At 44.4% G+C, this 26,492-nt stretch overlaps 1 protein-coding gene across 1 annotated transcript in view; it reads right to left on the minus strand.

Annotated features, from left to right (window-relative positions):
* MYPN (myopalladin) overlaps window positions 1-26,492 on the minus strand; it is an 87,710-nt gene that overhangs the window by 43,278 nt on the left and 17,940 nt on the right. The window contains exons 3-6 of the mRNA XM_084751925.1: window positions 13,951-14,126; window positions 11,944-11,995; window positions 8,210-8,321; window positions 6,722-6,793 (exon numbers count right to left, since the gene is read on the minus strand). Coding sequence (XP_084608051.1) covers window positions 6,722-6,793; window positions 8,210-8,321; window positions 11,944-11,995; window positions 13,951-14,126 — 412 coding nt within the window. The remainder of the gene's footprint in view (window positions 1-6,721; window positions 6,794-8,209; window positions 8,322-11,943; window positions 11,996-13,950; window positions 14,127-26,492) is intronic.

Below are 26,492 nucleotides of genomic sequence, written 5' to 3' on the forward strand. Positions count from 1 at the left end.
GCCTTTGGAATTTCATTACAGTAACAAAACAGAGACAAACACACATAATGCACACAGGCTTGCACATTCATCTAATTTCACTAAAGGGGAACAGGATAAATTAAACATCCTCAACTGAGAAAGGCTGCGTTAATCTTTACTAGAAATTATGGATCTGAACGAAAGTCACTATTGTCAAAAGTCCACAGCCTCCTGAGGTAAGACAATGGTTAAAGTACACGTCTGCCTCGTTTGCCGTCATAGAGATCTTGTCCCAGTTCGTTCCTTGTAGACCTGACACAGTCTGGAGAGCCTCTGTGACTGTCAGCCCTGGGACTGTCGTGTCTGCTCTTCCTCAAGATATTCGGAAGCTTCCAGACATAGAAATTTTTACTGCAGAATAAATGTGACTATATATTTGCTTTGTCCCTGCCCTGTAGTGTCAGGTGCTGTAACTGTAGGTTCCTGCTTAACCTTAGCTCTGAGGTTCATTTTGTTGTTTATCTATTGTTGTTGTTGGCTGGTTGTTGGTTTGTTTGTTTCAGGAGGGGTCGAGACAAGGCTTCTCTGTGTAATAGCCCTGGCTGTCTAGAACTTTCTTTGTAGACCACCCTGGCTTTGAACTCACAGAGATCTGCCTGCCTCTGTCTCCTGGGTGCTGGGATTAAAGGTGTGTGCCATCACATGCGGCTTATTTCTTTTTAAATCCAGATGTTTCAGCTCCTTTGAACATAAAGCAAGTGAATGTGTATAGTGCCTTAGGGTGGAGTTGGGGGGGAGGGAGAGAGAGAGAGAGAGAGAGAGAGAGAGAGAGAGAGAGAGAGAGAGAGAGAGAGAACAACAACAGACAGAAGGCCCTGGACTATTTGGCTGCCTTGGGTGCCCCAGGCAAAAGTTGATGCAGAAAAGTCCCTGGAATTGGTGGGTTGGAAGAGAGAGAGAGAGGTTTTCAGAACTCTGGATCTGGCCACTGGCCCAGTTATTTCAGGGTTTCCTGCCTCTGCTGTTATATAATGTGGTGCTCTTCAAATTCTCGCTTCCCCTGCCCCCTTACACTCCTCAAATTACTGCTGAAGCAGCCAGAGCCAGGACCTCGGCAGCCTTGAAAGCCTGCCAGGGCAGCTGCCATTGAGTGGGAGGTGACAGGCGCAAGATTCTAATTTGGTCACCACCCTCCCTCCACACTCAAGAAGTGTGAGTACTGCTCCCTTCATAAGCCGAGTCAAGTGTTTTTGATGTTGCAAGGAGGAGGAAAGGTGGTCTAGCTCCATACACAGAGTGTTTAAAAACATAAGGAGGGTGGCGAGATGGCTGGGGGTGGGGAGGACACTTGTTGCCAAGACTGACAGCCTAAGTTCCACCCCTGGAACATACCGGGCTGAGGGACAGAACTGACTCCTGCAAGTTGCCTCTAATCTTTTGCATGGGCCGAACCCACCTCCAACCCCACCCCCACATAAGTGAATAAATGTAAAATGAAAAGAAACAAAGTATGGAAGGTAGCCTGAGGGTGTAACTCAATTGGCTAGAGAAGCTGCCTAGCAGGCACAGAGCGCTGGGTTTGGTTCCCAGCACTGCATAAAGCAGGTATGGCCACAAATACATTGTAACCCTGGCACTCAGGAGATGGAAACCAGAGGACCAGGAGTTCAAAGTCCTCCACTGCTACTTAAGAGAGGTTGAGGTCAGCCTGGCCTACATGGTCTAAAACAACAACAAAACGCAGGGGCTGGGGGATGTAGCTCAGCGGCAGGGCACTTGCCTAATACTCATAAGCATATGCTCATCGCATAGGGAGCAAACGAATGGCACAGATGCTCTCTGCAAGTAAACTCAAACAGAACCCATAGTGCGCTCTTCACTTTGTCAGCATCCAGCCGGGCCCTTCTCCTTCTCTCTCAAACCCTCTATAAAGGGAATCTAAGTGCCAGGCAGTGGTGGTGTCCACATCATTAATCCTGGCACTTAGGAGGCAGAGGCAGGTGGAATTCGAGGTCAGCATGGGCTACAGAACAAGTTCCAGGACAGCCAGGACCACACAGAGAAACCCTGTCTTGAGGCCCCCTCCTCCTAAAAAAAAAAAAAAAAAGAAAGAAAGAAAGAAAGAAAATGGAAAAAAAATGAAGATAAGCACTTTCTATCATTAAAGAAGAGGGGAGGGAAAGGAGTTAAATAAAATCCCACTCTTTAATCAGTGCTTTAGAAAAAAGTGACATCTTGCCGTAATTGGCAAAGAACTGCTTTGTTGGGCTGTATAGAAAGTGAGTCGCTGGAGCTGGGCTGCCAGAGGTCCCTACAGAGATAAACAGCGACTGAATTCATGCAAGTCGCCTCCCTATCATTGCTTGGTGGCGTAATACCATCCTTGGTAACTGTGACTCAGAAATTCGCTAATGACACTGGCAGCGACTGTGACCTCAATCCTGCCCTCACTGACGCAAGCACGCTGTGGCTGATAAGTCTCTCTGGAATTTGAACCCCAGCCTATCCTGGTGCCTCACGTCCCTGGACAATTCTGATCCCATTTATGGAGGCAAAAGGGGGCAGAGAAAGCCTACTCAGAGCTCGCGTCTGTATACCAAGAGCTGATTTCCCACCAGCAAGCTAATGTTTTTATAGACTTCACTATATCTAATGATCAATTCACGTCCCCATTTTTATTTGTCAAAGGCATTTGTATCTGCCAATCAGAACATCTTGATTAGAAAGAGGTGACCAGAATAACCTCAGTAAAAGCAGTTAAAATGGATGCTCCTATTGAGCTTGGAAATTAAGTATAAAAAATTAATATTAACCTGGCCACAGTAGAACATGCATGTAATCCCAGCACAAGTCCAGGACAGTCAACAACAACAACAAAACCAAGAATTAATATTAAATGGGCCTATCTGACTCCCTGTCTGTGTCTCTGTATCTCTCTGAGGGTTAACACAGGGCGCTGTGCTTGCTAGGTAAGTAGCTAACCACTGATCTACACTCTGAACAGATTTTAAAGGAAAAAAACGCTTCTGGAACTTAGTACTTGTTTTTTTTCTTTTTTCTTTTTCTTTTTTTTTTTTTTTTGTTGTTGTTGTTTTTCCAGACAGGGTTTCTCTGTGTAGCCTTGGCTGTCCTGGACTCACTTTGTAGACCAGGCTGGTCTTGAACTCACAGCGATCCGCCTGCCTCTGCTTCCCGAGTGCTGGGATTAAAGGCGTGCGCCACCACGCCCGGCTTTTTGTTGGTTTTTCAAGACAGAGTTTCTCTGTGTAGCCTTGGCTGGGATTAAAGGTGTGCACTACCATACCCACCCATGGAACTTAGTTTTTGAGAGAAGGTTTTTCTATGTAGCCCAGGCCAACTTTGAAAAGCCCCTCTCTGTCTCATGATCCTGATTGTTAGGACTACAGGAATGTGTCAATGTACCACACTGCACTCTGTAAACTTCTAGCTGCACATTACACATAATTCCCAGGGGGAAAGCCCTATGACACAAACAGCTTTATCCGTGATGGGTGTACCAGGTGTGTGTGTAGGGTGATCTGAATCTTTGGTGGTAGGTGCTGAGAACAGGGAGACAGGAGATGTTATTGGAACCAGAGGTTGAATATTTGGTGGTTTAGCTACTTTTGAAGAGTCAGCACTCCCTCTCACCTGTGACAAATGGCTTTATTTCTGCATCATTTTTATGTTGTATCTTAAGGCTAGATGACTTAGCAATGTCAATAAGAGATTAAAATAAAAAAAAGGTCTGGGAGGCAGAGGCAGGCGGATTGCTGTGAGTTCGAGGCCAGCCTGGTCTACAAAGCGAGTCCAGGACAGCCAAGGCTACACAGAGAAACCCTGTCTCCAAAAAAAAAAAAAAAAAAAAAAAAGGTCTACTGCCCAGCATGGTGGTGTACACCTTTAATTCCAGCACTTGGGAGGCAGAGGCAGGCGAATTGATGTGAGTTTGTGGCCAGCCTGGTTTACAAAGCAAGTCCAGGACAGCCAAGGCTAACACAGAGAGACACTGTCTTGAAAAACAAACAAACAAACAAAAAACCCCACAAAAACACAAAAACAAAAACAACAACAACAAACAAAAAACAACAACAAAAAGGCTACTAAGTGTAATGCACTAGAAAATTCCACATTTGCCATTTTTCTTGAAACCAGAGTTCTTCATCTTGGGTACTCAAGAGATTTGGGAATAGATAAGTCTTTGTTGCATGGGGAGCTGGCACCTTGTGCCCTGTAGAGTATTTAACAACATTTTCACATGCCACTGGCACAGACCTCTCATGTGACAACCAAAAGGGTTTCCAGACATTATCAATGATCCATGGAGAACAAAATTGACCACAATTAATAGCCATGGCTCAATCCATAATTTCTTTTAGAATAAAAATATATTTAGGTCTACAGGTGCTGTTTATACTAAGAAGAATGTCATGAAGACACATTTGGTTTTCATAACACAAAAAAATCCAATGTGAGCCAGGCATGGTGACGCACACCTTTAGTCCCAGCACTCCGGAGGCAGAGGCAGGCAGATTGCTGAGTTCAAGGCCAGCTTGGTCTACAACGTGAGTTTCAGGACAGCCAAGGCTACACAGAGAAACCGAGTCTCAAAAAACAAAAAGCAACAAACAAAAATCCAATGTGATTTTGTTTTCCACCTTTGAACTCATTGTCTTGGGCAATGGCGTGTGTTACACACAGAAAGAATCTCAGTCTTAGAAGTGGGAAAACTTGTTCCTGTTCCTAATTCTACCATTAGCATAGGCTGAATTTTATTGTAATCTCTGGCCCTCCCTTGGTTTTTCTCTTTGTAAATGAAAACCTCTGGCTGGATTTTTGAGTTCAAAACACAAAGACTGTGATTTAGCGTTTGATGGCTCCACAGTTGCTAATGGTATGGAACAGACAGGAGAGCTATTTGTCCTAATCTAGGCTTTATGATGACTCTCCAAGGATCACTTAACTCTGTTTCCTTGAACATGAAAGGCAAGCCCCTCAACCAGATTCTCCTGAAAGTCAGGATATATCTCTAGAATTACAAGTGCCCAGAATCCTGTCACCTGATCTCCAGGTGTGGCTGTTTAACAATCTTTAGAATGGCATAAAGGTCATTGTGGTTAGCGGTGAGCACACTTCCCTCATTACAAAAAGTGTCATTAGAAAGCTGAGACTTGGGGCTGGGTGTGGTCGCGCACGCCTTTAATCCCAGCACTCGGGAGGCAGAGGCAGGCAGATCTCTGTGAGTTTGAAGCCAGCCTGGTCTACAAAGCGAGTCCAGGACAGCCAAGGCTACACAGAGAAACACTGTCTTGAAAAAAAAAATTTGAGACTTCAGAGGCAGGTGGATCACTATGAGTTCGAGGCCAGCCTGGTCTACAGAAGTGAGTCCAAGGATAGCCAAGGCTACACAGAGAGACCCTGTCTCAATAAAAATAAAGAACTCTGAGACTTGGGACAACTGCAAAGCTTGGTAGCCTACGGCCTGAGGAGCAACACACCTATGTTTTATTGTCACTATTGTGATTCATATCTTACCCATGATTCTCCATCTGCGAGACTGCGGTGGTAGGAAACACAAAGAGAACGTGAAAGATTACTACCAGAAATGGATGAAGGAGCCCAGAGCCTGACTGACAAAACAATGGCTGCGTTTCAACAAGGAAAGAGACCTCCAGCTCCTCCTCCTGGAGGGGTCATGACGCCGCCTCCCCCTAGTCTCCTGGGTCCTCCTCTCCCTGGCATGATGCCTGCACCCCACATGGGAGGCCCTCCCTCGATGCCAGTGAGAGGCCCTCCTCCTCCTGGGATCGTGCCTGTGGGACCTGTTCCTGAGACAAGGCCACCCTGTGGAGGCCACATGCCCATGATGCCTGGGCCTGAGGCTCGCCCTACGACGATGCCCACTCGGCCAGACAGAGAAGAGCAGAAGGGCCCTGGGTCAGTTTTGTGTTTCTTCTTCTGTTTCACCAGGAGCTCCCTGTGCTGAGCCTGAGTGGTTTTTTGTTTGTTTGTTTGTTTGTTTTTAGCTGCAGGATAAGGAAGACTTCTCCCTTCCTAGCAGGGAGAATAGTTTGGAGGGGAGAAGTGGGATTTTCAAAAAGTTGTTGCCTTCACTTATATTGTGAAGTATGAAAATAAAATTGACAGCTGTTTTAGTTTAAAAAAAAAAGATGAAGAAAAGAAAAGAATCTGAGACTTGGAGATGGGTTGGAGATATACCTTAGCCGACAGAGTCCTTGCGATGCACACACAAGGCCCCAAGATCAATTCTTAGCAATGAATAAATTGGGCGTAGCAGTTCAAACCTGCAATCCCAGGACTCAATAGCAAGAAGTTCAAGGTTATCTTAAGTTACACAGCAAGTTCAAGGCCAGCCTGGGGCATACCAAGGTCCTATCTCAAAAAAGTAAAGTAAAGCCGGGCGTGGTCGCGCACTCCTTTAATTCCAGCACTCGGGAGGATCTGCAGGCGGATCTCTGTGAGTTTGAGGCCAGCCTGGTCTACAAAGCGAGTCCAGGATAGCCAAGGCTACACAGAGAAACCCTGTCTCGGAAAAAAAAAAAAGTAAAGTAAAATAAAATAAATATACCTAGGGCTAGATGTGATACCATAGAAACTGACAAAATGCGCGCACACACAAAAACCACAAGTCCTACACTGTATTTCCAAGAGGCAAATCCTGAGATAAACTGGGGCCCTTTGTCTGGGTTCCGTGGTGTTTAAAGCCCTGACGGAAAGAGCGGAAGTCCTATTTGATTACCTTTGTAAACACTGGAGCTGCAATGATAGGCTTCCCGTCCAGGCCTTGCAAGTAGTTGGTAGGACTCTGACACTGTTAGGAGGGAATCAACAAGACATCCATTGTCACCAAGATGACTGCAGGGTGGACCTAAAGATACCAGACCTTGTTCCATAAGATTAATTTCAAGCCAAAAGACCAGTGCTTTCTAAATTGATGAATCATAGACTTGAGACTGTAGACTGAATCGAAGGCATTCCTTCCTAGGTCAGGCTAGAAAAACTACACTTTCCCGACCCTATGGGGTCCAGACAACTAGCACTAACTGGAAGAGGACTCATCAAGTCCCTGGGGCTACACAAATCACAGCTTAAAGAGCAATGCATTTGGACTCAAAGTTGACCCTCCCCGCATTGTTGAAGAGGTTAGATAAGTAATCCTGAACATTCAAAAAATGGTAGATCTTAAAAATGCATTTATTTGGCCGCGTGTGGTGGCACACTCCTTTAATCCCAGCACTCGGGAGGCAGAGGCAGGCAGATCGAAGTGAGTTCAAGGCCAGCCTGGTGTACAAAGTGAGTCCAGGACAGCCAAGGCTACACAGACAAACCCTGTCTCAAAAAACGGGGGGGGGGGGGGGGGGGGTGAAGGGCATTTATTTATATCATCATTAACATGCAGCACATACATTCAGAAAGCATAATTTCATTTCTTAAAGCACATGCATATGCAGTGTTTTTATATATGAGTAGAAAATGCCCGGAAGTCTCTCCCAGCAACTATCACTATTGACTGGAGACTTATTTGAGGATGTAGAGATAGATACTTGGCTAATGTTGGTGGGTTTTTGTTTCTTTTAAAGATTTTATTTTAGTTTTAGTTACGTGTATAGGTATGTAGCTTTGTTTGTGTATGTGCCTGCAGGTATCCACGGAAGCCAGAAGAGGCAGGTGGATCCCAAGAGCTGGGATTACAGTTAGTTGTGAGCTGCCCAAAGTAAATGCTGGGGATTGAACTCAGGTTCCATCTGCAAGAGCAACACTTGATCTTAACCACTGAGCCATCTTTCCAGCTCTGGTTAAAGTTTTTACTTAATGTGCTTCTATACCGTGGGTGCTTTACAATAAACATTATCATCAACGTGAAAGATGTGAGTCTTTATTATTTTTCTCACAACAACAACACTGACTTCCTGCTTATCTTAATAAGTAGAACTATTCCAAGTTCCATGAAATAAAGTTAAGATACACACCCGTCGGTTCATGTACAATTGGTACTTTTTATTAAATGGGGGGGGGGGGAATTTCATGAACTAACTTGTCAAGAGTCTCTTTTCCTGCGGTGTTTTCCCAAGGCGTTGGAGACGAGGTTCCCAAAGCCTTTGAAAGCAAGGAGCTCATGCAGCCGCAGGACAAGGCTATTGTGTTAATGACAGATTTACAACAGAGGGCCATGAGCCTGCCATGCAAGGTGGTCATGATCACTTGTGTTCAACCTGGATCCTCGTACCTGCTGGACAGTGGACACACGGGGCTGGGCCACCGAAGGCTGGGCTCGTGCTGCTGGAGGAATGGCTGCAGAGGTAGTGAAGGCTGATGCCACCTCATTTGGCTTCTGGATTCTGAGAAATTATTAAAATATAGATTATGAAACAGAACTCTAGCTGCTTGTGGGAAAAAAAAATCTCTCAGCAACACCAGTAATGTCAGCTCTGCGTACAGTTGAGTATAGTAAGTCTTCGACAATATTCTACAAGCAAGCATCCGCCAGCATTTCATTGCTATACCCTCTGTCCGGCAAGACATACACCAAGACATCTTTAGCCTTGGATTCCTTGCATGGGCTACAGCCAGAGGGTCGGATATCTCAACAGTGACTGGAGATTCATAACAGATGGGCGCAGCAAGGGCTGGAGGTAATTCCTAAAGATCCATTTGCTGTCCCTGCCTCTACCTTAATTCTCATTTCCTTTTTCTTTTCTTATCTTTCCCTTCCTCCCTCTCTCCATTCTTTACTTTTTCCTTTCATTTTTTTTTTTTAAAGTCAGGGTTTCACTGTGTAGGCAAGATTGGCCTTGAGGCCACAGAGATCCATTTGTACCTGCCTCTCAGGTGTTGGGATTAAAGGTATGTACCATTAAATTCTCTCTCTCTCTCTCTCTCTCTCTCTCTCTCTCTCTGTGTCTCTCTTTCTCTCTCTCCCCTCCCTCTCTCCTTCAGCTGGCCTTGAACTGGCTATGTAGCTGAGGGGAACCTTGAACTTCGGATCCTTCTGCACATACCCTCTGAGTGCTCAGATTATAGGCATGAGCCACCTCGCCTGTTTAATGTGGTGATCAGATCCAGGACTTTGTGCACACTGGACAAGCACTCCACCAATGACTCCTTCCCATCTCAAGCAAGAAAAGAAAAAAGAAAAAAAGAAAAGAGGCCAGGCTTTATAAATCTTTATCTCTGGGATCTGCCCTGGCAAAAAATGAGAAATACCCTAAAATCGATACGCTCTTCAATTTGATACCATTTCGCTCAAGGAGATCTGAACCAGGAAGTGCTCCTGAGAAGGACACAGAAGGAAAAGTAGTTTTGTGGGGAAGATAGAGGTCTGTGGATTTGGCCAGAGAACCCGACAAGAGAAAGAGCCTAAGGCAGAGTGGAAGGCTGACACCTGGGTCTTCCGGAAGGAAGAGCAGCACTGGGAAATTAGAAGCACGGGGCTTAAAGGGTCCTCGTGGTCTTCAACAGGAGGACATGTGACTGCTGAAGAGTAGACTACACTTTCTTTTGTCTGGATGTTGCCTCTCAGCTTTTTCAACTCTAAAATGAGTGAATAGTCACTTATAGGCTGTAAGGTTTTAGGGGGTTAAAAGAGGTAACTCCCATCAGATGCTTTGAGTGTCCTCACTTGTGCCACGCTCAGTATAGCTGCCCGTGGGATCGCTGTACAACAAAGAGGGACATACGGATACAGAATGTATTTTTCTCCCACACAGGCAGCATGTGCTTTTGGTTTGGTTTGGTTTGGTTTGGTTTGGTTTTTTGAGACAGGGTTTCTCTGTGTAGTCTTGGCTGTCCTAGACTCCCTTTGCAAACCAGGCTGGCCTCAAACTCACAGCGATCCACCTGCCTCTGCCTCTCGAGTGCTGGGATTAAAGACGTGTGCCACCACACCCTGCTTAGTGTGTGTTCTAAGAAGCAAAATTACACGGCATTGTCTTCACAGCACTTCTTTCCCTCTACAACAGGGCAGCCATTTACTTTTTCCTCATGGCTACTCTGTAGAAAGATTACTTGCTAACCTTTACTGTACTTAGGTGTGGCCCCTGTGATGACTTTCTGGACATGGGCCACAAGGGAGAGTGCTATGTGCAGCTTAAGAGGGATGACTCAAAAGGAGGGTTAGTGTGTCCTTCATTCCTTCTTGTCACACTGAAGTGATGGAGGCCAAGTGTTAGCATGAGGTAAAGAAGAGAACTGAATCAGGCCACCAGAGACCCAGCGTGTCCCTTGCTGGTACCTAGCAGGCTGAGAAGTCTGCTTACCAGAAAAATCCCGATTTGTATGTAAATGACGAACAAATATCTGTGTTATTTAAGTCACAGCTGGCTTGGTCTCCGTTATATACAACTGAAGCTAAAATCTTTGCTGTAACAAGTCAATTTAAAGCAAATGAGTAAGTGAGATCTCCTTGTTCACTTATTGAAACTTGTAGACCAAAACTTATACCCATTAGCCTTTGTCGCAGCATCGAGGGGTCCCCAAGAGAGGAGTGGTGAGTGTGTGGCTGAACAGGAGTTTATTATGGAACCCAGAAAGAGAACATTTAAACCGGGTGTAAATGATGAGTAAGAAGTTTCACAACAGGAAATTCCACAAGGTGAGCACTATGAGAGGAAAGCTGAGAATGAATGCTGTTCTGTCTGAGTGAGATGCCAGCCACATGGAGAGCGTGAGGCAGGGGAACAGAGCATCCTGGTTGACCTTTTCCTGAATACAGCTTTGTATGGAGGCCTCATGAAGATATTTTAAAAAGATTTATTTATTTATTTACTTATTTATTTTTTTCCTGAGACAGGGTTTCTTTGTGTAGCCTTGGCTGTCCTAGACTCACTTTGTAGACCAGGCTGGCGTCGAACCCACAGCGATCTGCCTGCCTCTGCCTCCCCAAGTGCTGGGATTAAAGAGGTGTGCCACCATGCCCGGCATGACTTATTTATTTATTATATACATATTCTGCCTGCATGTGTACCTGCCCACCAGAAGAGGGTACCAGATCTCATCATAGATGGTTGTGAGCCACCATGTGGTTGCTGGGAATTGAACAGGGCCTTCGGAAGAACAAACAATGCTCTTAACCTCTGAGCCATCTCTCCAGCCCGGGGGGAAAATTTTTTTTTAAAAAAAATGTTCTTTGTTTCATGTTTGGTTTTGTTTTTCTATAGATAATCTTGGGAACTGAGCATGGAGCTGCCCTACTTCTTTTTTTTTTTTTTTTTTTTTTGAGACAGGGTTTCTCTGTGCAGCCTTGGCTGTCCCGGACTCACTTTGTAGACCAGGCTGGCCTCGAACTCACAGAGATCTGCCTGCCTCTGCCTCCCGAGTGCTGGGATTAAAGGCGTGCACCACCATGCCTGGCCCAATTGCCCTACTTTTTGTTCCCTTAAATCTTGTCCAGGCAGGAAGCCTGTGATTTTTCTTGGTATCCACTGAACCTAGCGCAGTACCTAGGCCATAGCAGGGGTGGGTGGGTGTCAATCAAAGTTGTTAAAAGTAAAAAGAGATAGGTAACATTTTATTCAGTACCACTGTCTAGCAAAAAGACTATGACTCCCCGAAACATTTATTTTCTCTGAAACTTATGGCAACCTTCCTGCCTCAGCTTCCCAAGTGTTAGTATTACAAGTGTGCTCTACCACACCAAGCTTGGTAAATACTATTTTTAAAACGTACTTTAAAAACCATTGGGCTTTATATTTTTTAATCCTGTAGCTAAAACTATGATGATATTTCGTAAGAGACATTTTACTTTTTTTTTTTTCTTTTTAAACATCAGGGAAGATTTAAATTAATCTGCCGGGCTGGATTTAAGCAAAAACAAATTGGGTCTTCCCCAAATCTGCCCACGTATATGTACATACGTATGTTTTCTTGAAATGTTAGGCCCTCCCATGGAACCACCTCCTTCAAGTTCTAGACATTAATTAAGGGTTCTCGTGACGTCTGAGGGTGTTCAAGCTTTAGAATTACCGATTCATCTCTTCTTTGTTGGGGTCCCCTTCTGAGTCGGAGGAAGAGACTCCTAGAGAAAGGAATACAAGAGATGGGATTTTTAAGACCACCATATCCCTAGGCATCTGAAGACCTAACAAGGAATCTTAGACTTAGCAACAACCTAGTGGTTCCTCACATGAACACCCAGTCTGGCAAAGGAGAAAGGCAGACCCAAAGAAGTGGAAGGCATCCATCAGGGACATATGCCTACTAAGTGGCACAGGTCAAATAAACTGGGCCATGCTCTGAATTCCCGTGTGAACAACACCCGCTAAGGACTTTGGACTAAGAGGGCAGTCTTTGCGGGCATTCCCTGGTCTTCACAAATCCTCATAGAGTGGGTGAAAGAGGGGATTATTCCGGACTCCAAACACTGCAGGTGTAGGCGGGGGTTCTTCCGTCCTGTCCTGCTATTAACAAATCATCCTACAAGCTGGGAGTGGGAGTGTTCTATATCCAGATGTCAGAATACAAATACAAACAGCAATGCAATCTCAGTTCTCTTGCCGGATGCCTGCTCCTAGATTTACTCCCCAAGGTAGTAAATTCTAGGAATACACAGTAAAGCTAAACCAGGAGCCGTTTATTGTACTGCAAACACTGGAGGCTGGAAACAGGGAAGACATTCCGACCTATGTTTGTTAAATATGAGCTTAGTTCTGTGCTATCTTCTTGGCAAACGAGTGCTTATTTCATAATCATATAATATGTAAGTGCTCAAGACAAGGCGCACATTAAGGTATGTAGGGCAGGGGAAAGTACTAGAGCAGAGTGCCCAGGTAAAACTCAGAGGTTGGAGCAAACAGGAACAACAGCATAACAGATATTTGAGGACTACAAATTGATTTCTCCTCTGAAGTGACTCCCGTTTGGAACTGTTGTAAACACCTCTAGTGCTTAACATACTTCTATACCCTGCTCCCCACAGTACTCACTCTCAGCCAGCAGCTAGGGACAGTCATGTTGTATCTTGTCTCTCCTCAGAACCTTCCAGAATTTCCTACGTTACTCAGAAGCAAAATCCTCGCAATGACTGATTAGGACTTAGGATCTGCTCGCCTGCCTCCCTCCACCTCAATCTCATCTTGAACTTCAAGCTTCTGTTACTTACATCTTACTTGCTCTATTCTGGCCATGTTAACTCAACACTTCCTATTTTATTTAAATTGTTTTTGTTTATTATTATTATTATTATTATTATTATTATCATCATCACTATTATTATTACAGTTATTATTATTGGTGGGGGGCATGCATGGAGGTCAGAGGGCAACTTTTTGGAACCAGTTCTCTCCTCCGCTGTGGGTACCAGTGATCAAACTCAGGTTCCAGGCTTTTATTCACTGAGGCATCTCGTTGGCCCAACACTGGCTCATTTCTACCTCAAAACTGATGCTCTCTCACCTCTGCACTACTGCACTTGCTGATTTCTCAGCCAAGGTGAGGTTCTCTTGACTTTCTTGTGAGTACCACTTTATTTCCTCTGGGTCTCCTCTCAAATGTCAGCTGGTTAGTGAGGTCTTTATTAGTCACCTAATCTAAAATTACAGCCAACACACACACAATTCCTATTTATTTTTTATATTTCTTCTGTCATACTGTGTATTTATCATCATTTATCTCACTTGGTTGCCATTTCTCTCATTATTATTATTATTATTTTTTTTTGAGATAGGGTTTCTCTGTGTAGCCTTGGCTGTCCTGGACTCACTTTGTAGACCAGGCTGGCCTCAAACTCACAGAGATCCACCTGCCTCTGCCTCCCGAGTGCTGGGATTAAAGGTGTGCACCACCACCGCCTGGCCTTGTTTCTCCCATTATAATGTAATTATTTCATCGGGACATCATCTGAAGATTTATGTCTGCTTGATTTATAGCTGTCATCTCCAGTGTCCAGATGGGTTGAGTAGGCAAATGTTTATTTAATTACAGATGATTATATTTCCATAGTGCATGCCATGCTCTAAAAGTGTTTAGCTTTACCTTCTATGTAAATCTCAGCAGAAGTTGAGTCTGTCCCATAGATGTTGGAAGCAAAGCACGAATACCGTCCTGTGTCCTCTTCGAAGGCTTCAGCGATGGTCAGTGAGTGCAGGTTCCCCGCCTGCACGATGTGAACGTCTGGAGAATGTTCTAGCTCCTTACCTTCACAGTACCACCTGCAAGGATGAGAATATCACCGCCATCAGGCACAGGTAAAACAGCAGAGTTGTCAGGGATGGTGGGATTTACTTGGAACCCCAACATGTGGGAGGTGGAGGTGACAGAGTCAGAGGTTCGAGGTCATCCTAGGCTACACAGTGAACTGGAGATTGGTCTGACCTACAGGAGACCCTGCTTCAAAGTAACTGGGATAAACACCAAACCAAAACAAAGGAATAAAATGTAACAGTATCAAAGGCTCAATAGCAGAAATGGCTCCAGGTACTGCCTGAGAAAGAAACTGACAAACTTTGAGTCAGAAGAAGAAACCAAATCTCCTGACAGCCAAGGTCCAACTTGCCCCAAGGAACCCGATGCCCTTGGTCAGCATCTACCTAGTGTTGGGGGGTTGGAAGGGACTGGGGTGGAGACAGATAGAAGAATCCAATAAAGCATCCTTAAATAAAGCACACCTATGTGACTCCTATTGAAAATTATACTGGTAAACCGGACATGGTGGTGCATGCCTTTAATCCCAGCACTTGGGAGGCAGAGGCTGGTGGATCTCTGTGAGTTCTAGGCCAGCCTGGTCTACGAAGCGAGTCCAGGACAGCTAAGGCTACACAGAGAAACCCTGCCTCAAAAAACCAAAAAATAAAATAAAATAAAAATAAATAAATAAATAAATAAATAAAAAAGAAAAGAAAAGAAAGAAAATTACACTGGTGAGCTGGCTCGTGGGTCAAGGGCTCCCATTGCTTGCAGAGAAGCCTGAATTTGGTTCCAAGCACTCAGGTCAGGTAACTCACACCACCTGGGATCCTGGCTCTAGGGGCTGTGATCCTTTTCTGTCCTCCATGGGCACTGCACTCCTACATACAAACTCACACATAGCTTATTTTTTTACGTAGATATTTATTTATTTATTATTTATACAGTGTTCTGCCTGCATGTACACTTGCATAAAAGAAGAGGGAACCAGATCTCATTACATATGGTTGTAAGCCACTATGTGGTTGCTGGGAATTGAACTCAGGACCTTTGGAAGAGCAGCCAGTGCTCTTAACCTCTCAGCCATCTCTCCAGTCACTTGTATAACTTCTTTTATTATTTTTCTAAAGAATCATACAACTGAGAGATGTTGAGAAAAACAAACACTATCATTCACAAAGATGGGTCTGTGATACAGATGTCCTTCCTAATCTTTTTGTAGTGTGCACCAAGTGTTGCTTTATCTTACGTAGAGAGCATCGGAGAGGCAATAAGTGTTTACGATGTTGAATGCACTTATGTTGTGTCTGACACTATAAGAAAATTAATTTAGGCCAGGCATGGTGGTGCATGCCTTTAATCCCAGCACTGTGAGTTCCAGGCCAGCCTGGTCTACAAATCAAGTTCATGACAGCCAAGGTTACACAGAGAAACCCTGTCTTGAAAAACAAATGAATGAAAGAATGAACAAAAGAATGAAGAAAGAAAGAAAGAAAGAAAGAAGGGAAGGAAGAAAGAAATAAAATTAATTTATTCTATTACTACTTCTCCCAGGACTGGTCTAGCCCCAGTAAATAGCCCAAGTTAAATGTTTCTATGGATGATGCATGGTTTGTTTATTTGTTTGTTTGTTTGTGACAGAGTCTCACTGTGTAGCCCTACATGAGCTGGAACGCACTAAGACCATGTTGGTCTCAAACTCAGAGATCTACCTGTCTATACCTCCTGAGTACTGGGATTAAAGGTGTGGGCCACATGCCTGGCTGGTCTTTTCTTTTAATATAGAATGTATATTTAGTTAGACCCTTTCACTACATATAGCATTTTTTCTTTTCTTTTCTTTTCTTTTTTTTTTTTAGGGGCTGGAGAGCGATGGCTCAAGGGTTAGGAGTATGTACTGCTCTGGCAGAGGACTGCAAATCTAGCCCAGCATCTATATCAGGTGGTTGGTAACTGCTTGTAACAACCCCAGCTCCAGGGGATCCAACACCCTCTTCTGGCCTTCATGAGCACCTGCATTCACATGCAGAGACACATACACATAATTTTAATTTTTTTTTTTTGAGACAGCGTTTCTCTGTGTAGCCTTGGTTGTCCTGGACTCGCTTCGTACACCAGGCTGGCCTCGAACTCACAGCGATCCACCTGCCTCTGCCTCCCGAGTGCTGGGATTAAAGGCGTGAGCCACCACGCCTGGCCACATAATTTTAAAAACATGCATTTTTCTAAAAAGAAAAAAATAAAATGTGGAAGTGCATGATAAGAAAAAAATGAACATTGAAATTAAACAAATACAATTTCTCACACAACAATTTTGGAAAAATCTTTTGATCAATTTCACATACATTAGGGACAGTGAAAAACAGTAAGTCATTCAAGCTGGGTAGTGGTGGTGCATGCCTTTAATCCAACACTTAGGAAGCAGAGACAGGCAAATTTCTGAGTTTGAGGCCAGGCTGATCTACAGAATGAGTTTCTAGACAGCCAGAGCTATGCAGAGAAACCCTACCTTGAAAAAAACAAAAAGCAAACAACCCTCCCACACAAAACAAAACAACAACAAAAGAAAAAAATACAAATCCAAAAAGAAAAATAGGACTGTGGAGAGACATTAAAAATACAGATAAAATTATACCTTATTTTTGGACCCTACCATCTCATTGGAATCTGTGTACAGAGAGACTTGCAAGCATACAACAAGAGAACATACATGTTACTCTTAGAATAGCAAGTGACTAGAAACAAGCTAACTGTCCATCATAAGGTTGCTGTTCTCCAAACCAAGGTGCAGCCACCATACAATGGAACATTTCAGCTTCAAAAAGGATGAGAAGGAGCCCTGAGTGTTGACATAGATGGGTCCCTAAGATATACTTAACCCCAAGTGGCTTAGCTCCATCCACCTCCATACCACTTGATAAAGTAGGATTCTTCTTCTTCTTTTTTTTTTTTTAATACGGTCTTTCTCTGTGTAGCCTTGGCTGTCCTGGACTCGCTTTGTAGATCAGACTGACCTCAAACTCACAGCGATCCGCCTGCCTCTGCCTCCCGAGTGCTGGGATTTTACAGGTGTGCACCACCAAGCCTGGCTGTTGAAGCAAGACTCTAAAGCACACTCTAGAAATCACATCTGTCACCTCCCACAGTCAAGCCATTCTCTACTCTTCCATAAATACATCACGGTCATGCCGATACTCAAGCCTCTGTCCAGGTTCTTAATCTCCCTTCCTCTGATTTTCTGTAACTTTAAATATAACTCATCCATCGACATGTGGTTCAGCTATCACTTCCCGCAGAAGGCTACGCTTGCCACCAATGATTAGTATTTTTTTCTAACTTCACCTTCCTTCTGTTTCAGCCTCATGGACCTTTCTAGTCTGTGCGCACAGTGAGATCTTCTCTACCATGGATATTTATTTGTTTGTTTGGGTGTTGCTGTTGTTTGGGTTTTTGAGATAGGGTTTCTCTGTGTAGCCTTAACTGTCCTGGACTCCCTTTGTAGACCAAGCTGGCCTCGAACTCACAGAGCTCTGCCTGCCTCTGTCTCCAGAGTGCTGGATTTAAAGGCATGTGCCACCACCACCCGGTTGTTTGTTTGTTTTTAATTGATGGGGGGGTGTCTTATTACATTTGTAAAAAAAAGTTGTTTTGTTTTGTTTTTTGTTTTTGCATGGGAAGCATGCCTGCCCCAGCATGCTTGTGGAGGTCAGAGGAGAATTTGTGGTAGTCTGGTCTCTCCTTCCACTAGGTAGGTCCCAGGGATTGAACTCAGTTCATCAGGCCTCGCTGCAGGTGCTTTTACCCAATGAGTCATCTTCCTGCAGGTCCTTGAGATAGGATTGTACTATGTATCCTACTGAGCCAACTCTGCTGCCAGAGGAGGGGTGGCCTGGGCTTACAAAACCACCACAGGGGTTCCTGGTCATTTTCAGCACCTGCCTGCTAATGGTGCTGATCAGGATTGTATGAGATTACGTGTCATCCTATATGTGTCATCCTATAGAAATGATAGATCTGGGGGTGTTTAAATGAGGCTTTTGCTTCCTGTGGAATGCACTCTCCTAATGTTAAACAAATATTAAGTAACTGGGCTACCCAAGATAAAATTATTCCCCAGAAAAAAGTGTTGATGGACTTGTCAAACAAGTTAATGTTTTATGAGTATTTATTTGCCTCACCAGATTCACTGCCTGTCTCTGAACAGCAGACATAGGACCTGCAGTTGCCAAGACAGACTCACATGTCTCCCAGAGCACACAGCTGTGACCAGGTGTAAATACTGGGCATTCAACTAAACACTGTATTGGGCACATTCATCGTCATTACTTTCCACTTGAAACACCCATCAAATGAGACTAAAAAGATTTTCTTGTTGTTGTTCCTGCTTGGGGGTGTTGGAATAGAGTCTCTTGTAGGCAAGACAGGTTTTAAAAACTGGTTAAGAGGACAAGGATGAGCCAGGCTTTGGTGGCGCATGCCTTTAATCCCAGCACTTGGGAGGCAGAGGCAGGCAGAATCTCTGTGAGTTCGAGGCCAGCCTGCTCTATAAAGTGAGTCCAGGACAGCCAAGGCTACAAAGAGAAACCCTGTCTCGAAAACAAACAAACAAACAAAGACCACAAGAGTGACCTTGAATTCCCCACCCTTCTGACCCCACATTCTGAATGCTGAGAGTACAGAATGAAAAAGCTTTTTAAAGGCATAAAGTTGCACAACCCAAAAGAACGAGAAGGAAAGTGAGAGCAGATGCTAGCCTTTAGGAGCTGTGGGAAGATGCACATACAGAAGAGGACGGAGGAGAGTTGCAAATCAAGTATTTCCTCCAGGCTGTCAGTGAAAGATGCACTGATGCAGCCAAGTCCCAGAAATCAGGGATGTGGAGATTTGAGATTGCTGACAACAGGGGAGAGGACAGGGAGTGTAAAACATGGGGAAAGGTTACAAATTTGCAAAATGAGCCTCCACCCCATGTCACTGCCCCTCAGCTGAGCAGTCAGGCCCAGGAAGGCTGAACTACAGGGAAACAAGGCCCCCTCTCAGAGGAGAGCAAGGGAAAGAAAGCAGGGCTTCAGGAGGGATTTCTCTGGGGGAAATTGAAGGGCTTCGCTTCACACACCAGGCCATTTTGAAGTTTCACAAACTACTGGTAAAATTGAGGTGACTTTGTTTCACACCAAACAAATACAAAGAAACCACCACCAATAGCCTAGGGATGGTGGTACACGCCTTTAATTCCAGAGGCAGGCAGATCTCTGTGAGTTTAAGGCCAGTTTGGTCTAGAGACCAGACAGAGAAACCTTATCTTGAACCCCGCCCCTCAGAGCCCTGCCCATCGATAAAAGAAACTACCGCAGAGAGCCAAGTCAACAATAAATTAGGTAAAAATGAACACTATGTCTGTCCTTCAGCAGCTGTAGTTTATGCAGGCGAGGATTCCATGAAGAACCATATCTGCACTGAGATGCACAGAATTTTTGAGTTATTATTTTTCCAACAACATATAACAACAATTAGTATGGCATTTATTATATCAGGTATTTTGTTATTTATGTATCCGACTTCTTTTTACATTTATTTATTTATTTTGTGTGTGCCCCATAGCATGTAGGGAGGTCAGGGGACAATTTGTGTGGGAGTTGGGTCCTTCCTTACATCATGAGAGGCCCACGGGTGATTTTTATTTGTTTGTTTGTTTTTTGAGACTAAGTACTTTTTGATATAACAATGTGACAACATAGTGAGGCAACAGAAAAAGAGAAGACAGTGGTGCTGGTCTAATGTAGCGATGTTAAGTTACTGCCAACAGACAGAAGTCAATAGAAAATAGCTTACACTAGCATACTAAGTAACAGCGTCCCAAGCATATCGCTGAACTAAGGTCTCTCACTTTCTGTGAGGACAAAAGTGAGATTATTTGCCTTTGTGTTCTGGTTTACACTGATGGGCAAAAGCCACAGTAAGTAAAGAGAGCTTGGAGCGTTTCAGCCATGTCAATTGAAGCATGTCACAGTCTGTAGTGCTGGGCCCGGCATACCCACACAGAGCAGACTTTGACAGAGCAACAAAAAAATCATTTGTTTTTATCAACCCTTCTCCCCCCTTTGGAGGGTCTCATTATAGAGTCTGGGCTAGCCTGGAACTCACTATGTAGATCAGGTTACCCCCTGCCTCCTAGGCGCTGGAATGAAAGGTGTAGACTACCTCATCCAGCAACTTCTTATTGAATCGTAACCTTGAGTCTACTTTTTTTTTTTTTTAACATTCCGGATAGTAGAGTGGGATGTGGTATAAGGCATTTCTGCTGCATGTGAGAGGGTACTTGTGCTATACTTGAATTGAAGTTTAAACTAACTGTTTAATGCATGAAGCCTTTTAATTTGACAGGATGACTAATAGGTTATGGAAACTCAGACAGGGGTACTCTACAGGCCTTTTCTCACAGGTCAAAGGGAGAAAGCTTGTCATCTCAAGCAAAGAACAACTGACAGCATTTGTTGCCCATGGATTAAAAAACTGTTTTTTTCCAGGAGAAATTAGAAAACGTTTGCATCTTCCACAGTGAGAATGATTCCTACTATCTTTAAGTTTTATTTATTTCTTAATTAAATCAATGACTTAACAAATGATGTGGGCTGTATGCCATAGAAGAAATGTGTTACTTTTGGAATATCTGTATTATTCATATTCCAATGGCAGATGGAAGATACTGTCTGTGCGGAGTTCAAAATGATCCACTGAGTTTTAGGACAATGGAGGGCAAAAGTTCTCTGCTAGGGTTCAGGTTTCCCACTGCAGCTAACCTTTAGGGAGCCGTGATCTGAAAAGGTCATAAAACATTTCTGTTTCTGACCTCCCGCTCAGGACTGAGACTCAGTCCAGTACCGTGACTTCAGCCCAAATAGCACATTACAATCAGCTGAGCGCAGAAGCCAATACAAGAGCCAGCTGTCTTCCTTTAAACTAGATACCAAAGAGAACTGTAAAACTATGTGCCACAGGGCTGGGTGGATGGCTTGGTTGTTAAAGTGCCTGTTGTGCAAACATGTTGAGTTGGGGGGGGGGGGGCAGGGAAGGGGGGGTGTACCCAGGTAGGTGGATGCCCGCAGCTCACTGGCCAGCCCATCTAGCTGAATCCGTAAGCTCCAGGTTCAGTGAGAGAGTCTGTCTCAGAAAATAAAGTGGAGGGAAAATAACAGATGTCAACCTCTGGCCTCCAATATGCATGCTCTCACACACATGTAGCTGCACACACATGTACACACACATCACATGAACACTTACTAAAGCAATGCCACTCTTCTTGCTAAACTTTTTTGATTTGGAAAATATGCTTCATCAAATTCTTTAGAGTGATGTGATTATTATTATAAAAGGAATGGATATTTGGAACATTCTGTAGTTTTCATTTCTAACAGGCTATGTAATTGTAACCCATGTAAACAAAAATATCTAGGCTGGAGACTGGAAGCTCCAGAGGCTTGTTTAGCATTTGATAACAGGAGCTCAATTCCTGCACAGGAAGGGGGGCGGGGAGGATAAGGAAAAGGGGGGAGGGGGGAGGAGAAGAGAGGGGGAGGAGGAAGAAGAGGAGAAAGGAGGGGGCAGAGGCAACAAATGGACCGAAGGGAGAGAGACATCTGACCACAGAGCTACCTATGTTAGGCAATGGCTTCACAGAGATTCCCTCACTTACTCCAAGTTTCCAGAATGCCAGTGCCCATGACTCTCACAGAATGGCAGGAGGTGTGCAGCGTGACTCACGGCTCAGAAGAAATGAGTCACTGGGTTGGGGAAACAGGGCAGATCCAAACCTACCTTCTAACGCTGGAGTCACTGGCCAAGCCTGCTCATTTGGCCAGCAGTCAAGCCGGGGAAGGAAGACACTCAAGAAATACGTTTTCCAGACTTAACTGGTCTCCCTGCCGCCTCTGCCTATCACTGTCGGTCCACTGTTGGATTACTAGCGCATCTAAAACATGACTTGGGTAAATATTGTGACTTGTCATCTTAGCACGTTAGCAAGTTCTAAGTATAATTTGAATGTGTTGCTCTGACTCACCAGCAACAGTGCTCGTTAAGAGAGTGATTACTCAGTCCTCTTTTAACCTTGCCCCAGTCCTTCCAAAGTCCCCAGTGCACCTTCTATTATTCTGTTAGCCCGGTCCCTCCCCTTCCTAGAATCTGCAGATGATGTATTATTTGTAGGTTTAAGTGATTAATGTCTCTTTCCCTGATTGTGAAAGCCACAAGAGCCATCAAGAATTCGGAGTGATGTTGTAGTTTAAAACAATTTACATTCTGATTTAAAAAAATGTATATGTGGCCCTGTCTCAAACAACAACAACAACAACAAAATGTATATGTGAGCTGGGCAGTGGTGGTGTGCACCTTTGATCCCAGCACTCGGGAGGAAGAGGCAGGCAACTCTCTGAGTTCGAGGCCAGCCTGGTCTACAAAGTGAGTCTAGGACATCCAGGGCTACACAGAGAAATCCTGTCTCAAAAAATAAAAGAAGAAAAGAAAAAAGAGCCAGGCATGGTGTCGCAGACCCTGGCTCAAAAACAAAAAAGAAAACAAATGTGTGAGTTCTCAGGTGAAAGCTAGTTGGTGACTTAGACACAAATAAACATGTGTCTCCTATAAAGACACTGAGACCACCCCTTACCACTTAGCTAAATTTACATAGAGCAAGGGCAAAAAGACGAACAGGAGGAGGAAAGCAATTCCTAAGCCAGGGCTGACCGTGGCTTCACGAGTCTCCTCTCAGGTGCTGGAATTATGCTTGAGCTCACCACAGCTACCTCTCAGGATTCATTTATCTCTTGAGACGGGGTTTTTTAAAATCCCAAACTGGCCTCAAACTCTCCATAGCTGAAGATGACCTTGAACTTCTGACCCTCCCGCCTCCACCTCTTGAATTAGTCTACAATTAGGCACAAACCAGGGCTTTGTGCCTGCAAGGCAAACACTTGACCAGCTGAATTTCATCCCTTACAATATGTTTTAAAGACTAAATTACTTTGGTCAAGGCTCACCTGGCCAAAACTTTAATTGCTTCTTCCTAGAAACGCATTCATTCTTCGACCCACTGCCTTTGTGTCTAGATTACTACACAACTTGCTTATTTACCAAAGCTATCACTTACTATCTGATCTCCTTTCTGGAATGTGGTATTTCAGGGAACTTCACTTTCCTTAGAGGACATCTGGGCCTCTGAAGACTTCCCGCTACACAATAAATGCCTTCAACTGATATTGAATGAGCAGACAGACAGATTTTCAGGTTTTGTTGTCATCAATTTGATGTACTGAAATCTTTTTGTGTTACATGTTTAAAAGTATAATTTATTCCTTCATTTTGTCTGCTGTGTTGGAGTTTGTGTGTGTGTGTGCGCGCGCGCGCGCGCGCGTGTGCGCGCTTGCTTGCTTATGTGCTTGCACAGGTAGAGGCCAGAGGTCAATATTGGGTGTCTTCCTCAGTTACTCTCTCCCTCCCTCCCTATTATGTATGTACGTAGGTATGAATATACGTATGTATGTATATATGTGTGTGTGTATGTACATATGTGGTATGCATGTGTGTGCATGTTTTATGTACGTGTATGTGTGTGTGTGTGTGTGTGTGTGTGTGTGTGTGTGTGTGTGTGTATGTGTAGGACAGGCTTCCCATTGGCATGAAGCACACAGAGTTGATTTGAGTGCTCTGGCTGGCTAGCTTGCCCCAGCACTCCACCCTGTTCCACCTCCCCAGGCCTGGGACCACAGCATGCTGCCATGCCTAGGTTATAACATGCATGCTGAGGAGCCAAACTCAAGCCCTCAGCCTTGTGCAACAGCAGTTCACCAAATGAGTCATCCCTGGACCCTGTTAAGTTACAACCTTCTAGAATGAGTCCTTCTGTTTGTTCCCTCCGGGAGTGTCTTGGCATTGATTTTCCTGAGCTGTCTGAAACCCTTGCCTGTTCAGGGCTCTCGGCTCTGATTACAGGAGACAATAGTTTCTGGTGTTTGCTGGGGAGAGGCAGCTGTGATTTCAAATAGGTGGACACTGTGTACCAGAAACACCTCAACCCTCTTGGCTATTGTTAGCTATCTGGGCCACTGCCCTGGCTCCTCTAGAACACACTTGCTGCGTTGGCTCCTGTATTCAGGGCTGTGCTTGGTGCTCAGCCCAAGCAAAGAAAGTGGGAAGCCCTGACCGGCACAGCTGCTCTTTAAATGTAGTCCCCAAGTTAATCACGCTGACTGCTGGGGTCCTCTCCTAGCCATTGGGTCTTTCCCATCTGATTCTGCCCAGAAGAGTTCCTAGTACCTAGTCCATCTTTTCTGGGATATGACTGTTTGGATCTAAAGATTTCCTTGCCAATCATATTGTTTAAGATGTTCTGTGAATCTTTAGGTTTTAAAGGACCCTTCCAAGGCCTTTACTGTCTATTCAGGAGGTAGCATTATTTATCTTAAAGAGGACACCTCCAGTTTGTACATGCATCAAGACTCATAAGGCTGGTGCCTGTCTTCCATATGGGATGTCTACTCTAAGGACAGTTCTGAAAGTCTGATTTGAGGCTGGTAAAGTCCTGCCCAGCATGCACGAGGCCTTGGGTTTGGTCCCCAGCACCAAAGAAACCAGATTTGAAGGTTCACAGTTCTAACTCCAAACTCTGGAGGTGGAGGAGGAAGAAACAAAAGTTCATTAAAAAGTAACTTTTAGCCGGGAGTGGTGGCGCATGCCTGTAATCCCAGCACTCAGGAGGCAGAGGCAGGCGGATCGCTGTGAGTTCGAGGCCAGGCTCATCTACAAAGTGAGTCCAGGATAGCCAAGGATACACAGAGAGACCCTGTCTCGAAAAACAAAACAAAACAAAAGAAGTAACTTTTATTCTCCTGGCTCTATTGTTGTCTGGGAGGCTTACTGCCTCTGTCTGCTAACCTAGGCCTAGTCCTGGAAGCTTCTAGCCTCCATACAATCTAATCTAGGCCTAGAATGTTCTCAGCATCTGAGATTTACTGCTTAATAAGCTCACCCTTACTTGTTCTTTCTGAACTCTGGGCTGGCTGGTTCAACTCAGCTGTTCTGGCTCCCACTCTTCTCCCAGCTGATGTGATCTCTTGCCAGAACAGCCATGTTCTGAATTAACATTCCTCTGAAGTCCATACTTAGTTATATAGTAAGTTTGAAGCTCTCTTGAGATACAAAAGCTCCTGTCTTAGATCTCAGATACACGGATGGCATTCTGTAGTTTTTCAGTTAGGTTTGGGTCGGGGTTGGAAGGAAAGGCAGACATGTGTCCTCAGTCTACCATTTTGGTTTGACCTCCTTTCACCTCTAATCTGCCTGCTGTGGCCATTACCCTTAAATACCGCCAAGGTTGCTGGGTGTGGTGGCGCACGCCTTTAATCCTAGCAGTTGGGAGGCAGAGCCAGGCAAATCATTGTGAGTTCAAGGCCAGCCTGGTCTACAAAGCTAGTCCAGGACAGCCAAAGCTACACAGAGAAACCTCAGTCTCAAAAAAACAAAAATACCTCGGAGGTCACAACATTTTAAGTTAAATACTTAATATTTAATGTAACTTATGACACTTTGGTTTTCATCTTGCTTACCTCGAATTAGCATTCAGCCTCATTCACAATATATTCCTTCTTTTTCAAAAGAGTTTTATTATTTATCAGTTTTTGGAGACAGGGTCTGTGCAGCCCAGGCTGGCTTCTAACTCTAAATCCTCCTGTCTCAGATTCCAGAGTGACATGCCCAGTTTTACCTACTCCTTCTAAGGGCAACTTTTCTTTTTTATGTTTGTCCCTATTTTTCTCTTACCATTTGAGATGCACTTTCCCAGGGGCCAGTTTCCTTATTGACCCAAGATTTATACCTTGGCATTTCTTTACAACACTGAGTGGACAGGATAACTGCCAGGATGATGATGATGATGATGATGATGATGATGATGATGATGATGACAACGACGACTTAGATTGGAGGCCCCTATCAATCATAAAGAGGCAAACCTCAGAGAGTGTCGAGGATGGTCATGCCTTTACCTCCTACGTGCTGGGATTCTGGGCATGTGGCATGACACCTGACTGGATTTTTAAAATATTAAACTTCCTAGAGAAGAGGCCTTATAACAAAATCCCACATGATGTTCAAGAGTAGAAGGTGATCTTGGTAAGGTCAGAAATAATACTGGGCACAAAAGGTCACCACTGCTGATCAACAGTAAGAAAGGAGCATGCAAGAAAGAAAGAATAGGCAGAGGCAGGCGGATCAATGTGAGTTCAAGGCCAGCCTGGTCTACAAAGTGAGTCCAGGACAGCAAAGGCTACACAGAGAGACCTTGTCTCAAACAAACAAACAAACAAAAAAACAAAAAACAAAGAAAGAATATGCAAACA

Source organism: Acomys minous (genome assembly GCF_964271855.1).
Source record: "Acomys minous genome assembly, chromosome: 13".
NCBI classification, from domain to species: Eukaryota; Metazoa; Chordata; class Mammalia; order Rodentia; family Muridae; genus Acomys; species Acomys minous.